General features: G+C 39.9%; 1 protein-coding gene across 1 annotated transcript in view; it reads left to right on the forward strand.

Annotated features, from left to right (window-relative positions):
• The window catches only part of NPHP4 (nephrocystin 4), a 311,285-nt gene that overhangs the window by 231,214 nt on the left and 62,172 nt on the right, over nt 1-17,899 (forward strand). The window contains exon 17 of the mRNA XM_063435987.1: nt 5,393-5,570. Coding sequence (XP_063292057.1) covers nt 5,393-5,570 — 178 coding nt within the window. The remainder of the gene's footprint in view (nt 1-5,392; nt 5,571-17,899) is intronic.

A 17,899-nucleotide genomic window follows, 5' to 3' on the forward strand; every position in this document is an offset into this window, starting at 1 on the left:
AGCTCTAGCCAATCAGCATATACAAATAGAGATGAATTGAATCAATGCATCTCTATGAGGAAAGTTCAGTGTCTTCATGCAGAGGGTGCAGCACTGCCCCAGGATGCACCTCTAGCAGCCATCTGTGGAGCGGCCAGTGGAGTTATCCCTAAGCTGTAATGTTAACACTGCATTTTATCTGAAAAGACAGTGTTTACTGCAAAATACCTGAAGGGGATCATTATACTGACCAGAACAAATACAATAAGCTGTAGTTGTTCAGGTAACTATAGTGTTCATTTTAGGTTGCTCGTCCATGTTTTACGTCCTTTCACATTTTTAAGTAATGCAGAGTTTTAGTTACTGAGTTAACCCAACGGGTTGAGTCTAGTAGCATCAATCATCGGTTAGCGCATTTTCATGCTGTATTAGCCTCAACAGGATCCAAGGGTAGAACGAATCCAGCCAAACCTAAGAGATCTGATACTGTGACAGGGTCCCTCTTGCAGTGCTGGTGTTGTGGATTTTAAATGGGTCTATGTGTAGCACAGCTTGATATGGGTATTACAGTCTTCGCAAAAAAATCTATGGAATAATATTAGCATATATTTCCTCCTTTCTCCATACCAAACTTTCAGAAGTTTGTTTCAATATCTAGTATGCAATTGAATCTTGCACTATGCACCAGCTAAAGCTATCTACCTGTCAGTCAGCTACAAAAAAAGCATGTAGGTGTTTCTGACATTTTAATGAGACTCAAATGTGGAGCAGTGTATTACCTGCTTTAATGGGAAAAAATCTTTACATAGAAAACCAAGAATTCTTACAATAAAAATCCAGAAATGATAAAAAGAGAGAATTTGATGTTATTATGTGTTTTGGAATGCACAGCCATTGTCTGTCTTGATGTGCTGTCATTTAAGAAACACGGTGCCTGGGGATTATTTACTAAACAGCTATTTCATTCTACCTCTCTTTTTATATTTATGTTTTATCATTTCTTCTCACCGGGCTTTTATTCCTGTACTTCAATATCTAGTATGCAATTGAATATTGTGCTATGCTTCATCTAACGCTATCTAGCTGTCAGACAGCTACAAATGTCATATAGAGGTCTTTGACATTTTAATGAGAATAATATGTGAAAAAAAAACATATTCCCTCTTATAATGGGGGTAAATGATCATAGAAAAAAATGCATACAATGCACCTGAATTTTATTAATAATAAAAAAAAACATATGTTACTATATGTTTTATAACTGACAGTTATATACATAGCCATCATCTTTCTTAATATCCTGCAACTTAAAAATATATATGATACTACACAAGTGTGTACAAAAGTTCACCTAAAGGGATACTTATGTACAGCCTGGAAATATTGGTAGCAGTGATAGATAGTCCATGTATTCAAATGTAACGAATAACAGAGTGAGCGCTAATGAGTGATCCTGCAATAGAGTAATACAAAATATCTATAAAGACAAACTCGGAAGGTTAACTCCTATGTCCGAATGAGATTAATCAGATAATGAGCTGTATCTAGTTATACTGATATAGATATATGTTCTGCGATGGAGCTGAGTATTGGATCTATTTTTTTTTTTTATTCTTTTATTAATATCTCATTCAGACATAGGATCTACCCTTATAAGGTTGTCTTTATTTCTATCTTTATTCTTCTACACTCCTATGCCTGTTTAGTTAGTTCTAAAGAGAGAGAGGCCTTTTTTTTTCTAATCTAATCCTTACCTGTTATTTACAGGCATTAGTATTCTTATTTTGCCTCTCTCCTTATACCTCTAATATTGAATTTGTATTGTGGTTTTTCATTAGCACATAAGAGCAAGTATTTATTTATAATGTTTTTCTGGTATATTTTACCTGTTGGGTCATTTCTAATAAAGCCTTTTTTTTTATCTATATCAGTATAACTAGATACAGGTCATTATCTGATTAATCTCATTCGGACATAGGAGTTAACCTTTCCGAGGTTGTCTTTATAGATATTTTGTATTACTATATTGCAGGATCACTCATTAGTGCTCACTCTGTTATTTGTTGCATTTGAATACATGGACTATCTATCACTGCTACCAATATTTCCAGGCTGTACATAGGTATCACTTTTATGTGAACTTTTGTACACACTTGTGTAGTATTTTGTAACTTACTTAGGGTTATGCCCTGAGAGACCCCTGGAGTATCTCATTGGTGCAAAGGATAAAATGGAACAGGATTGACATAAATTGAAACAAGAAGACACTTGTGCTGTGTCTTATCCTGTCTCAAGTACCTATCCTTTCTTGTATACGTAAACGTATATATGGCTGTAGAACTTTATTCACTGAACCATAAACTATGATAAGTTGGATAGGCAAGTTTGCTAAATTTAGACCAAGCTTGATGAATTGCAAAACTTCTCCCCCACTGCGGTTTTCACAATTAGATTTAGTTTTTTAGCTGACAATTAGTAAATAGGATTTTCAGTTCACTACTAAACGATGAAAATGAAAATCCACCAATTAAAGGACCACTATAGGCACCCAGACCACTTTAGCTAAATGAAGTGGTCTGGGTGCCAGGTCTATCTAGGATTAACCCTGTCTGCTGTAAACATAGCAGTTTCAGAGAAACTGCTATGTTTACCTATGGGTTAATCCAGCCTCTAGTGGCTGTCTCATTGACAGCCGCTAGAAGCGCTTCCACGCTTCTTACTGTGATTTTCACCGTGAGAAGACGCCAGCGTCCATAGGAAAGCATTGAGAATGCTTTGCTATGGACTGACTGAATGCGCGTGCGGCTCTTGCCGCGCATTCAGCCGATGACGTCGGAAGGAGGAGGAGAGTCCCCAGCGCCGAGGGAGCCTGACGCTGAAGAAAGGGGAGTTTTTAACCCCTTCAGCCCGGCGGGTGGGGGCACCCTCAGGGCACTATAGTGCCAGGAAAACAAGTTTGTTTTCCTGGCACTATAGTGGTCCTTTAAGAAACAATATGGTTGATATATAAAACTGATTCTTTGAAAAATGTTATGCAATAGGGGTTCAATTAGTGGCAGTGCATTTCTAGTATCAAAAGGTATCAGTACAAAAGTTGCATTAAAGTTCAAAGCAATGTTTTTGTTCTTTTATGAATTTTGTCACTCTCATAGCAAAGTTTACAATATATTTATACTTACCACTAAAACAGGGCTACCTTATTTTTGATCTCCTGGGCTTTTCCATATTTCATATTTTTGGGATTGTCACATAGTCACTCATGCTCTTTCATACAGTTGTCTTATCCACGTTGGTATTTGCAAAATGATGACTACGGGGTGCAGTGCAATTAAAGGGCCATATTTTCTTTGGTCCAAGATAAAGTGGTGTAAACAGGCAATTGCAACCTTTCGGCCGTGTCATGACATGATTAAGGCTACGGCCAAAACGTTGTAATTGCCTGGTTACTCTTTTCTTAATGGGGTTCGACTAATAGGCTGAGAGTGTCAGCCTCGATAACCTTCTCTCACCATAATACCATATATACTCGAGTATAAGTCGAGTTTTTCAGCACATTTTTTTGTGCTGAAAAACCCCAACTCGACTTATACTCGAGTCAATGTCTGTATTATGGCAACTTACATTGCCATAATACAGACTGGGGGCTGTGTGCGTTTACTTACCTCTCCTGCAGCTCCTGTCAGCTCCCTCCTCCTCTGTGCCGGTCCGGTCAGCACCTCTGTCAGCTCCCAGTGTAAGTCTCGCGAGAGCCGCGGGGTGTAGTGCGGCTGCGAGACGTACACTGGGAGCTGACCGGACTGGCGCGGATGAGAAGGGAGCTGACAGGAGCTGCAGGAGAGGTAAGTGCTCTCTGCCAGGCCCCCTCCAATGAACTGCCAATGCCACTGGACCACCAGGGAGTGAGATCCCCCTCCCTGCCATGTATCAAGCAGGGAGGGGGGACGAACAAAAATTAAATAATAATAAAATAATATTTTAAAAATAATATAATATAACAAAAAAAATATTCAAATAATAAAAAAAAATAAAAAAAATGCCCACCCCCCACCAAGGCTCTGCAACACACACACACACACACACACACTGCACTCCTACACACACACTGCACTCATACATACACACTGCACTCATAAATACACACTGCACTCATACACACACACACAATGCACTCATACACACACACTGCATTCATTATATAGACACACTGTAAATAAATATTCATTTAATATAATTTTTTTTAGGATCTAATTTTATTTTGAAATTTACCAGTAGCTGCTGCATTTCCCACCCTAGTCTTATACTCAAGTCAATAAGTTTTCCCAGTTTTTTGGGGTAAAATTAGGGGCCTCGGCTTATATTCGGGTCGGCTTATACTCGAGTATATACGGTAACTTAATTATTGTGAAGTTGTATTGTGCCTGGAGGGGTCCTATAATCTATTTACATGCAAATATCTTAATATTTAAATAAATAAATATACATAGTTACATAATTACATAGCTGAAAAGAGACTTGCGTCCATCAAGTTCAGCCTTCCTCACATTTGTTTTTTGCTGTTGATCCAAAAGATCCCAGTTTGAAGCACTTCCAATTTTGCAACAAGCTAGGAAAACAATTCCTTCTTGACCCCAGAATGGCAGTCAGATTTATCCTTGGATCAAGCAGTTATTGTCCAACATTGAAAGATTATATCCTTGAATATTCTGATAAAACCACTTCTTCAGGCAGAGAAGTCCACATCCGTATTGTTCTTACAGTAAAAAAAAATCCTTTTCTTTGCCTTAGACAAAATCTTTCTTCCAGTCTAAACGCATGACCTTGTATCCTATGTAAAGTCCGGTTTGTGAATAGATTTCCACACAATGGTTTGTATTGGCCCTGAATATATTTGTATAATGTTATCATATCCCCTCTCAGGCGACGTTTTTCTAAACTAAATAGGTTTAAATTTGTTAACCTTTCTTCATAGCTGATATGTTCCATTCATTTTATTAATTTTGTAGCACGTCTCTGCACCTTTTCTATTGTCATAATAACCTTCTTTTGAACAGGTGCCCAAAATTGCACAGCATATTCAACGAAACAAAACATGCTCATACACATTGAGTTGTTTTTACTATTCTATAAGGAATGTGTTTTTTTGTGGTGAAAAAAAAAATGTACACATATAGCAAACTATATGTTTACAATATAGCAGCTATATGTTATTGCTAGATCTATCACTGAAACAACATGCTGGAAATCCAATTGTCTATCTTGCTTTCTCTGTCCAATTTGCAAGACTTGTGCATTTTCCAATAGGTTTGGTTAATTTGATTGTGAGCTTTCACACATTGCCTAGTGTCTTATAAACAGTGGCCTGTGTTGAATGTGATGATTTATTGATGGCCATCTTTAAAATTTGTTTTTAAAGCATTTATTACGTCAAGGTCGCACAGCAGTCCAGGTGTCTCATGAGCTTGAAGTCATTACTACAGAATATGAACAAGACATGGTTATGAGCGGAGACATCACAAAGCAAGGCACAGTCAAACCTGTTGGAGTGCATACTATTATCAAAGGCAGGCTTCATCTTCGCATGGGTAACATCGGTAAGGTTTGGTTTAAAATTTTTCAAAAGCTTGTGCAATTTATTCAGTTTTATTTCTGTTTTAGAATGTTATCTTGAAAGGCTTCCTGTTTGCCTCTTGTATTGTCTGTTCCAGGTAGAATGCATCCCTGGGTAATCACTAAGTCAGTGAATTATGGTCCATTGTTTCTTTCCACTGACTGACAACAGCCAAGAAGTCAGGCAGTATTCATGTTTATGCTAAATATCCTTCTTTGCATCAGAAGTAGACTGATTACTGGGAAATTCTATATAAACATATGCATCATTTCAGGAAGTGAACTCTGAGTTTTTTAACTAAAGATTCCACGACACTTTAGCTAAACTGGTTTTATTTTTCCAAATGTACAGCACACAGAAGTGTAAACTTTATTTACTTATAGTAAAAGGCAAATTACAGAACTTACTTTGACATCACTACAGGAGACATCATTAGTAAGTTAACTCCTGTCATATTTCAATGCAGGTACTATCTTTCCTTTCAGTGCACCATGCATCATGTGAAGGTTCTCTCCTGCACCACATTTGAATATGTGCTTCATTTAATGTCAGAGCAGTAGCAATCTTAATGAGGTCTCCTTCTATCCCTGATTAGGGCAGGTGACTTCCCTGACATCAGAGCAGCAGCCGTCATGATTAGGTTCTCTACCATCCTGTATTAAGACAGGTGCATTTAAGAGAACACTTTAGTATGTGTTGTGCCCAAAACATCACACTTATATAATGCTCGCTGTGTATCCTATTCCAATACAATGGGCATTAATATGGAGTTAGCCCTCTGTTTGCAATTATAAAAGCTTCTGGTATGGTTGTCCGGAAGATATCGGATTATTTCTGTCAGAATTTGTTTGCCCATGCAGCCAAAAGTGCATCTGTGAGGTCTGGCTTACAATCAGTATTCCAGTTTATCGCAAAGATGTTCAGTGGGGTTGAGATCACGACTCTGTGCAGGCCACTCTAGTACCTCCAAACTAAAATTATCAAACCATGTCTTCATGGACCTCACTTTGTGCACATGGGCATAGTTAGGCTGGAACAGGTAAGGGCATTCCCCAGACTGTTGGCACCCAGTTACTTCCTGTAGCAATAAGATGATCTTTCACTGAAACTAAGGGGACAAGACAACTAGTTTTTGCAATCCTGGCATCTGTCACACCCATATTCTTCCATCCGACTACAAAATGGTGAAATGTGATTCATCACTCAAGAGAGCATTTTCTAACTGCTCCAGAGTCCATTGGCAGCATCCTTTATACAACTTCAGCTGATGCTTAGCATTGCGCATGTTGATAAAGACCTATATAGAGCTGCTTGACCATGGAAACCCATTGCAAGCTCCCCATTCACAGTTATTGTGCTGATTTTGCTTCCAGAGGCCATTTGAAACTCTGCAGTGATTAATGCAACATACTGTAGACAACATATTTTTAATTAAAAAATTTTGATTCAGCACTCGTCGTCCCCCACTTTGTTAGTATACATGGTTTGCCATTTCATGGTTGGGCTGCTGTTGCTCCTAGATGCTTCCACATTGCCCTAACACAGTTAACAGATCTATTTGAGCAGAACTTTGACAACTTGACTTGTGGCAATGGTGCTATCCTATGACAATGCCACATTTAAAGTCACTGAGCTCTTCAATACGAACCATTGTTATGTCAATGTTTGTCTATAAAAATTGTCAAGGTTCGGTGTTAAATATTATGCACTTGTTAGCATTGAGTGAGGTTGAAACTCCTGAACTGCATAATTAGTAGGGATATCCACATACCTTTGGCCTTATAATATATGACTTCAGAATATTAACAAGACCTGATGATGACTTGCCATGGACTTTTTTTTGTTCTGTCCCACCAGATGTTGGATAGAGAAGTACATGCTTATTTATTTCTGTATTCCCTATGCTGATGTAGTTCTGGGAGGCTTTAGGGCACATCACTAAGTTGTAGACTAACTTGTTTGCAAAATCGCTTGGCTAATAAAGAATAAAATTAATTTTCTTACAGAGCGGCACATTTTAAATGTGTTGGTGCACGCTGAGAACAGTCTGGGTTTTAATACTCTGTTATTTTGCTATTTAAATAGTTTCATGTTAATTCCACAGCTGTGTATTTACAGCAGGAGAACCAAGAATCAATTGAATAGCTTTATTTTTATATTAGATTTGATCTACGCCCTATGTTTTACTGTTATGGATGTTTGTATGCATCATTTTTATAACTGAAATATATTTATGGTGCTCTCATTAGCTTGCATTGCCATATTAAGTATTGCAAGCTCAGGATATATCAGTTATTCACTTACAGGATATTAGATGTACTTGAAGTGGCTATGTTATTAAAACAGTCTATGGACACGGGTAATTCAATGATTGACAGTGGGAGCACACACTGACCTCCAAGCCGACCGCTGATTGTAGTGGATCTTTTTGCAATTTCCTGACATTACTAAATACTCAACTTTGATGAATATGTTTGCTTTGTCCTAGCTTGCCTAAACTTTACTTATTCTTGGATCCATACTTCTTTGTGTCAAGAGTACACAGGGTGGTGGTGTTGCAATGGTGTGGTGAAGTGCTCTTTTAACACATTAAAGGAACACTCCAACACAGAGAACACTCCAGCTGACTGAAATCCTTTATGTGTGAATAGTGTTCCTTTTCTTCATTTCATTAAAATGTCAGGAGCTGTAATACAGCTCATTGAGAAGTCTGTGATTGGACCACTGTGCTTGGCTGGTCCACATGGCATCTCCGTAAGAAGCAGCTGATTGATCATTCTACCACCACAGAAGATAGATCATCCCTGTAGATTTTATGAGGCAAAAGAGAATCGTATCTGCCTGGTAAATTGTAAAGGTGTTTCATGTTTTGTGGTCTGTCTGTCTAGCTCATTGGTTATTGTCATTCTTTGTCAGCAGCATAGTTTATGTATGTGATATTAGCTTTGTGTTTCCAAGTCTTAACACTGAAATAGGAAAAACACTTTCATTATACTGTTCTCACTATTAAAGTGTGAATTATTCCCACAATTCCCTTACAGCAAACACTTTCGATTTATTTACTAAAGTGAAAATGAACAGTGAATTTCAAATTTAAGGTCAAAATATGTGGGCCAGAAAAATTCAACCAAAAAACAACGATGCTTTCAGTTAAGCTATCTTGGTCTTAAATTTAGAATTCACTTTGAATTCTCAATTTAGTATAAAACCCTTTCAGCCATTGTTTGCCAGAAGCATGAAGCATATAATGTGCCTGTTTATACTAATGATGGACCCACCAAAAAAATAACACGGGGAACCATTTTTATATCCCGACCTAAGTGTTAAGAACTACTCTAGCTAGTAATTTAGAAATGGGTCAATATCATTAACATAATAAATAACGTGACTATCCGAATTTATGTGCAAGAAGATCAAAATGGTCAGAATCATGTATTTATTTATTTTTAGATTTAGCAATTCCAAGGGCCTAGAGAGAACATCTTTCACCCATTTTTGTTCTTCAAACCTTAGATTTATATAGAGATCTAGATGGAAATTATGCAGTGATGGCCAATAAGCCAGATTCCATATGAAAGGTATTTCATGCTTCCTTATACAACTGTGATTTGTTATACTGTAGAGTGTGACACTGACCTTCACAACCACTGTTATTTAAGGCAAAATGTGAGTATCAGTTCAGCTTCAAATGTCTTTATTGGTGCACGCATTTATTTACAGCAATAGCAGTCCATAGCACAGTGTCTTTCCCATCTGAGTGCACCCACCGTAAAACAGCAAATCTTTTCACCTCCACACAACAAAACTTCACAACAAAAATAGCAAGCAGTAAATTTTTCTAGCACATAAACCTCCTTTGACTGGGTCTTACTGCCTGAGTTACGTAAAAGCACACTTTTCTATGCTATAGTGTTCCTTTAACTAGAGCGACACCAATACAACGCAAGGTTCCATTTCAGTAAAGGAAAATTTCACTTATCAGAGCTGGTCTGATTAATCCCCCAGCAGGCCAGGCTTCCTTTTAACAAAAATAAAACATTTCATTATTCATTTCGAATATTATTTTAAAAAAATGCAATGTGCCTTTAGAGTTATTTCTCACAATGTCCTGATACTCTTTCACACATTCTTATGTTTAGTGTGTGATATTATTATACAGACAAATAAAACTAAATGTAATACACTTAAATGTCAACAAATTTCTTATTGGGTTGGATGAAATTGGGATATGGGGTGGAAGGGCGTATGGCAGCGGTGGGACAGGATCTCAAAATTGGTACAGTAACGTCCGATCCAGGACTGGTGAGAGTTATGCAGAAGGATGGCAAAGCTGTGAATTATTCAACACTATGACACTTATTTAATCACGTGAGAATTGTCTGGAGTTAAAAGTAGCTCAACTGGAAGCATGCCTGACTTATTCCAGCTTGGAAACTTTGGAATTAAGTTTGAAATACTCTCACGCATGTGTGAGAGTACAGTTCTGACGTGGAATCCTGGCAGATGAAGGTTCAGGAGCTGAAATTCGAACATGGTGGTGACCATGGAGGACAGCATCAGGGATCTATAACTCACCTCCACTGCACCGCACAGCAAGTGGCAATATCACCATCACGAGTCTTTGCAAAATATACAGACCCCTGAACGTAAAGATCCGCTTTAATACACATGAAGGATTAGTACTTGTTGTGGCGAAACCGACCTCGCCACGTGTCCTTGGAGGGGGCTGATTGCCCGCCTCTTGCCTTTGGACTATGGACCAGACTTTATGGGAATGTGATACCCCAGATAGCCATACCATGGAGCCTATTCATATAATGAAAGACTATGGGAAAGACTTTAGCTCCATGGCAATTGTACTGTGTGAGTAGGATCTGCGCGCTATTCGGTAGTTTTGTGCGTGCAGATCCCAGCTATCTGGGGATAGGTGAAATGTCTGTGTGTTATGTGTAAATGTGACTTTATGTATTTTAAAGTGTTTTATGTTGTTTTGCAACCATGTGGTTAATGGAGTCTGCCTTTAGTCCTGGGTAATTGGATTACTTCTCCAATTAACTCCAGGGCAGAAGGGAGGAAACCAGGGTGCCAGGTGATCCGTTACATTGGTGGCAAGCGGTGGGATGGCGTCCTAGTGTGAGGTAAAGCAGCTCAGAGACACTGTTTGGATTTACAAATTGAGGGCAACGCTAGCAGTCGTGCAGCGCCCCTGGGAGCAGACAAGTATGGAAGGTTCTGGCTCTGGAGATGATTGGCTGGCCGAGGTGAGGCAGCGAGTGGCCGAGTATGGGGATGATATACCCATGGAGACACGCCGGGTGATCTGGAACCAGGTCATGGCCGAGCGAAACACAAGGCTGGACCGAGAATTCCGGCAGGCGGAAGACAGGAAGTATGCTCAGCAGCAGGAGTGTTACAGCAGCCGAGTAGAGGCTGCATCCGAGGAGGTTAGCCGTCTTTCCCTGAGGCGGCGGGAGGAACCCGAAGTGGGGGTCCTCATAGACTGGTCCTGTGAGGAACCACAACAGGCAGGTAGAGATGGGACCAAGGTCTCTCCACCGGGCCCACCGGGATGCTGGGCAGCCGGCCCAGATCCCCAGCAGGAGCCAGAGTTGCCAGGTGGGGAAGCAGGTGGCCCTTACTCACAAATGTTGAGGGGCCTCACGGATTGGTCCTGGGAAGACCCACAGATGGCAGGTGGAGATGGGACTGCGGTCTCTCTACCGGCCCTACAGGGATGCTGGGCAGTCGGCCCAGATCCCCAGCGGCAGTGTGCGTTACAGGGAGCGGAAGGTGCTGTTCTTGCTCCCCAGCGGCAGTCTACGGTTCAGGGAGAGGAGCCTGTTATCTCCTCTCCCCAGCGGCTGAAGGTGTGTAAGGGAGAGGAGTTTGTTATTCCCTCTCCCCAGCGGCAGCGCAGCTCACCAAGGGGAGACAGTAAGCCCCTCACCAGCGCAGATGGGACCGTGGTCTCTGCGCCCAAGTTACAGGGAGCTGAAGGAGCCGTCCTCCCTCCCCAGCGGCAGTGTGATTTGTTGGGAATTGGGAGCCCGGTCTCCATTCCCCAGCGGCAGAGTATCCAGCAGGGAATAGAGAGCCCAGCCCCCTTTCCCCCACAGCAGGACTCTGTGCTGGGAGGAGAGACAGTCGGTCTCCCTCCGCAGAGACGGGAAGTATGCATGGGAGAGGAGATTGTTACCACCTCTCCCCAGCGGTGGATCATTAATGTACAGGGAATAGAGAGCCCAGTCTCCATTCCCCAGCGGCAGAGTGTTCTAATGGGAGAGGAGCTGGTTACCACCTCTCCCCAGCGGCAGCTTAATGTACCAGGGGGAGACTGTAAGCCCCACACTTGTGCAGATGGGACCGTGGTCTCTGCACTTCCAGCACAGGGGGTAGGGACGGTCGGTCCTGCCCCCCCACAACAGGGCTGTTTAGCCAAAGGGGAGACAGTCTGTCTCCAGCAGCAGAGCTGTGTAACTAAAGGGGAGACAGTCGGTCTCCAGCAGCAGAGTTGTGTAACTCAAGGGGAGACAGTCGGTCTCCAGCAGCAGAGCGGTGTAACTCAAGGGGAGACAGTCGGTCTCCAGCAGCAGAGCGGTGTATTTAAAGGGGAGACAGTCGGTCTCCAGCAGCAGAGCTGTGTAACTCAAGGGGAGACAGTCGGTCTCCAGCAGCAGAGCTGTGTAACTCAAGGGGAGACAGTCGGTCTCCAGCAGCAGAGCGGTGTAACTCAAGGGGAGACAGTCGGTCTCCAGCAACCAGGCTCCAACCAGACTACTCCCGTGGTAGTGCTGGCAACAGGACAGAGTACCGCTGGTTTCTGCCCCCTCAGCAACCTACCAAGGCAGCCTACCAGTCCCCCACACAGCCGTGGTGAGGCACCTGAACCTGGACAAGATTCTCCCTCACCCAGGTGTAGTAACTGTTTATTGTGGGTGGGCTGCTCTGCTGTTTCTGTCTTGTGGGTGGGCTGCTGGACTAACAAGGGCACTGACCGGCAGGAGGTCAAGTACCCTGTTAGTCTGGGGGGTAAAGGGGAGAAGTGTGGCGAAACCGACCTCGCCACGTGTCCTTGGAGGGGGCTGATTGCCCGCCTCTTGCCTTTGGACTATGGACCAGACTTTATGGGAATGTGATACCCCAGATAGCCATACCATGGAGCCTATTCATATAATGAAAGACTATGGGAAAGACTTTAGCTCCATGGCAATTGTACTGTGTGAGTAGGATCTGCGCGCTATTCGGTAGTTTTGTGCGTGCAGATCCCAGCTATCTGGGGATAGGTGAAATGTCTGTGTGTTATGTGTAAATGTGACTTTATGTATTTTAAAGTGTTTTATGTTGTTTTGCAACCATGTGGTTAATGGAGTCTGCCTTTAGTCCTGGGTAATTGGATTACTTCTCCAATTAACTCCAGGGCAGAAGGGAGGAAACCAGGGTGCCAGGTGATCCGTTACACTTGTGTTTTACATCAAGCATTTAAAAACATTTTTTTTTAATTTTTGCTGTTATGTGAAATTCAGTGTGGATTTACCTTGAACAAAACAGTCTTTTGGTGCCCGTTTATTATAATCCTAAGCATATTACTATTGCAGGCAGGGGTGTATTTACCACAAGGCAAACAAGGCATTTGCCTAGGGCGGCACTTTCAGGGCAGCAAAAAACGCCCCCAAGTGCCAAGGTAAATGCCTTGTTTGCCTTGTGTACTGGGAAGCTCAAGAGCTGGCTGCCACCTTAGGGCCCCCTCTAGGTGTTAACGTACTAATATTCTAGCCGGGCGATGAGGGAGATATGTCCTTTTAGATTAAAAAAAAATATATTAATAATTACTGAGTGTATGAGAAAATGTGTGTGTGTCTGGCAGTGAGGATGTTTGTGACTGTCAGTGAGTGTGTGTTTATGTCTGTCATTGTGAGTGTCTGTCCTTGTGTGTGTGTGTGTGTGTGTGTGTCTGTCAGTAAAAAAAAAGGCCTTGACACGAATTGGTGGGGCAAATTTAAATAAGGGGGTGCCGAATTTAGTCGTGCCTAGGGCAGCACAAATCCAGAATACACCACTGATTGCAGGTATAATATAGCTCATGTAATCATGCAGCCTGCTTGTGCCAGGCCCATTAGCAGGTGTACTGTTTTTCATTTCTAGTTCTCTCAGATTAGACTGATTTACAGACCGCTAAATTATCACAACAAAATACAAAAATGATCCAGCACACACGTGAAGTCCAAATACAAAGCTATACTTAGGATACACAGCAACGTTTCAGTCCTGAAAAGGCTTTTATCAAACCACTAAATATCTCAAACTGGTGTTCAAGAATACATGAAAAGGTCAGCAATTCAGAAATGCCTTTGTGTTCAAACATGACTTGAATGCTTTGGTTGTGCCTGTTAGATGTTTACATTGTCTCTAAGCAAAGTCTTTTTTTCAGAAAGAAAGTAATTATAAAACTATTCTTCTGCAACTGCTCTCTTAGATCTTGATGATAAATTTCTAAGAGTGCTACAGAGGTCCAAGAAGGCCGCTCAAGGCATAAATCGGAATATTTTCCCTAATGGTCCAACAGCTTCAGCTCCATTGACCCCCCCCTTTCTTAAGTCAGCCCTGCAAGCTATGTGTGAGAAATGTCAGAGGTTTCAGTCTCTATAGCTTGTTCATATTTTGCATGACTTGCAGGTAAAAGAGCTATAATTGCCGAGACACACAAATGCCTCAAACAACTCTCAGCGATTTGCAAAATCTGTCTAGTAATGAGTTGTAGACTTGTGTTTAGAAAAAAAAAGAAACTTAATTTAATTGCGCTTACCGTACATCCAGCACTAATTATTAACTTTAATGTTTCTCATCATTTGAAAACTAACCATTTATAATGCAATTCTTCCCAGAAGTGTTTTTTTTTTTTTTTTTTTTTAGCTTTTTATTAGAGAAATTCATCTCCGGCAGTATTAGTAATTTGCTTTATTAGTGTCCCTGATTAAAAAATGATTGCACCATATATTTGACTGACAAAGTTAATGAAAAAAATGAATTGTTGCCTATTCCCCTCAGTTGATCTTTTAAAAACAAATAAACTGAGTAAATGTGCATTAAACAAGTTGATTATAAAGTGTACTAGAAAAAAAAAAATGCTAAATGGTATAATTGGTATATTTTGTATGGGTTCAGATTGTAACATTTGGTTTCCTATCACAGCATTAAATGTGTTTTCGTTTGTATTTAACTCTTTGCGTAATACAAGGATGTTCAATTTCAAAATATTTTATGCAAGGAATAATGACAATATTTTTTGGCAATTTGTAGTTATTTTTTTTACACCTCCTAGCCTCAAGCTTTACCTTTGCATTTGCTTAAGTCTTGCAGCTGATACTAATTTTGGTACTTCCTTTACCGTAGTTACACCTCTTACTACTGCGTATCCATATCATCTTTAATCAATCAGGAGAAATTTTCCTAAAGAAAAGATATACCTTGCTTATTTTTCTTAAAGCCGTTTATGCTTCATAGTGCCTCGTGCCTTGAACACCAAGGCCAGAGGCACTCGGATCTGTACTGACACCACATTGTCAGTTCAGATCTGAGATTGTGAAAACAAGCAATGGCATCCCCAGTCTCCACTTTATCATTCCTGGATGGATAAGTCTTTTTTTATTTTCTGTGGCCTCACTACAACCCCAATTAGACATTGTTTTCCAGGATGCCTTGCTTTCAGAACTGTATATATGCCTATCTGATATACCTCTGATGTCAACAATGCTGGTTATCCCTTATTATATAAGAAGCTGTCTACAAAACCAACACATTTTCACCCCAGAGCCCCAGGAACTAACAAATTGCTATGCATCATACTGAAACTCTCCACTACACATACATTATCATTTTACTTTAGAAGAATATCTTCAACCTAACTTCTTCAAATAGATGTGCTTCATATACCTTGGGAATGCTGTATGGAACACAACACAACAAGATAATAATAGAATGCTTAGGACCTTATTATCCCTTAGATTAGTAGAAATGTGACTTTTAACTCCACCAAAGAAAATTAATATGGTATGATATATTGTTGACGCTTTATTTGCATCTTTTAAAATATTAAGGCATACAAACAATGAATTGGTAATATTACTAATAAAGAATCTTTAAAACATAATTTCTCATACAAATTTTTAATTAAATATCTCCCAATATGAGTATGTAGTCCTCTGCTACAAGACAGGCCTTAAAAGTTAATTTCCACTGCAAGCTAGAGCATACTCTACAGGGGTGAATTTCTACTTGCCAATAATAAATTTGACTAGTTGCCTGTGGCAAGTGGAATTTTTGAGAGATATATCATATATATCACAGCTCCCGACAACCGGGAGGGGAGAATCGAGACGGGGTGGGTGGGGGGAATAGAAAGTAACACGATCCACTTCACTAGCAATGCCCATAATGGGCTGCTCTATCCACAAAAGGTGCAGGCTCACCCACTGATATTCTGCCTGGCTTGCCATCAGCCTTCAAGACCATGCAAGGAGCACTGCTGAAGCACTTCCTGCATGGTCCTAGTACGCTCTGCACAGCATGAGTGCATCTAGTGTTATGGGACATCAGGAAACTAAAGCAGGAGAGCGAGACAGGACCTCAAACTCAGGACTGTCCCGTTGATAGTGGGATTGTTGGCCAGCCTGATTGATATATATCACAATGCTTAATTTATCCTTATTTTGTTGCATATGTACAGTTACACATTGTCATTTTCTTTTCCTTTTTTTTTTCTTGCAATTTGACATCTAATCTTCACAAGAAAGATTAGTTATATTAAAAGTTAAATTGTCGGCATCATAGTATTTCACACTTGCCTGCAAGAGACAGATAAGCTTTTAGGAAGGATTTTCACAGAATAAAATAAAAAAGGAAACCTGTTAGAAATAACATTTCATCTAGTTAAGTTGCCTAAAATATGTTTTATAATGTTTACCTATTGTCTACTTTGACAGCTTAAAATATATTTGTTTAACTTATATTGTGTTGTACTGAGTGTTGTTATATCCTATGATAATAAGTTAATTCATTGATATAAATATTCAGTGCAGAAATTGTATATTGTGACATATCCCAGTATAACAAAATAGACCGTCTCTGGAATTGCACACAATGAACCGGTTTGCTAATCCATAAACCTAATTTAAATAAATTGTAAATGTGGGTCATATTGAATTGAAAAGAGTTTTAATACGCTCTGTTTCTTGTATGATTTTTCGAGTCCATTTACAATTTCTTAATCGAGAAATATATATTGTGTTTGAATATCATACTTTCTAGAATTTTCTATATTTTTCAAATTTCCAGCAACCTTCCTGGCTTTTTTCCCCTCAAATTATATTTGTGGATGGTAACAATGTCAAGTTCATCTTAATGTAATTTTTCAGGTAAAGATTTAACCTATACATTGAGAAGGCGCAAGAAATGTATAGATTCAAAGATATGCATTCCTTAACGGGACACTAAAGTGTTAGGAATGCAAATATACAAATATGTATGCCTAACACTATAGTTTACCTGTCCCTAGCTAATTGCAGCCTCTCCACCGCATGTGCACTGAAAAATAAAAACAAATAATTTTACTTACCTTTTATGTTGCCGTGTGCCCCTTGTTGCATGACATCATCCTGGAGACGTGCCTCCAGGATGATGAGCCAATCCAATGCTCTCATAGAGGAACTTTGGGTACCTATGCATGGCTCTTAACTTAATCCGTAATTCAAAATCTTATCATAGAAAATGATTGGATGCAAAGGATGCAAAGATTCTCTTTGTCAAGCCATGATGGCACTGTGTAGACACGCTAGACGTCATGATATACCTGGGTTTGAGAACCGGGAAGTAACAGATAAAGGCACGTTTCCAAGCCTTTTAATTACTGAAACAAGACTGTTTGTGGAGAAATTGAAAGGGGAAAAAAGTTAAGATAAATAAAATGAAGTTGTTATAATGAGTACAGTGCTAAGATTATGGCATGCTGGAATAAACAATATGACTGTTTTTTGTGAAGCCTCATCACCGAATGATGCAAACGTCCCATGCTTACAGCTATATATATATATATATATATATATATATATATATATATATATATATATATATATATATATATATATATATATATATATATATATATATATATATATACTGTATGCTGGTAATTTGCCTAGCACAGTTTACAGTATATATTTGTAATGTACCTTTTCCAAGGTTCTCCTAAGATATCTGAGTTGCTTCACGGCTGCCAAAATACAGTTCCTATGTACTCAGACTGTTAAAAACAATAAA

This window comes from Pelobates fuscus, chromosome 11, assembly GCF_036172605.1.
Source record: "Pelobates fuscus isolate aPelFus1 chromosome 11, aPelFus1.pri, whole genome shotgun sequence".
NCBI lineage: Eukaryota > Metazoa > Chordata > Amphibia > Anura > Pelobatidae > Pelobates > Pelobates fuscus.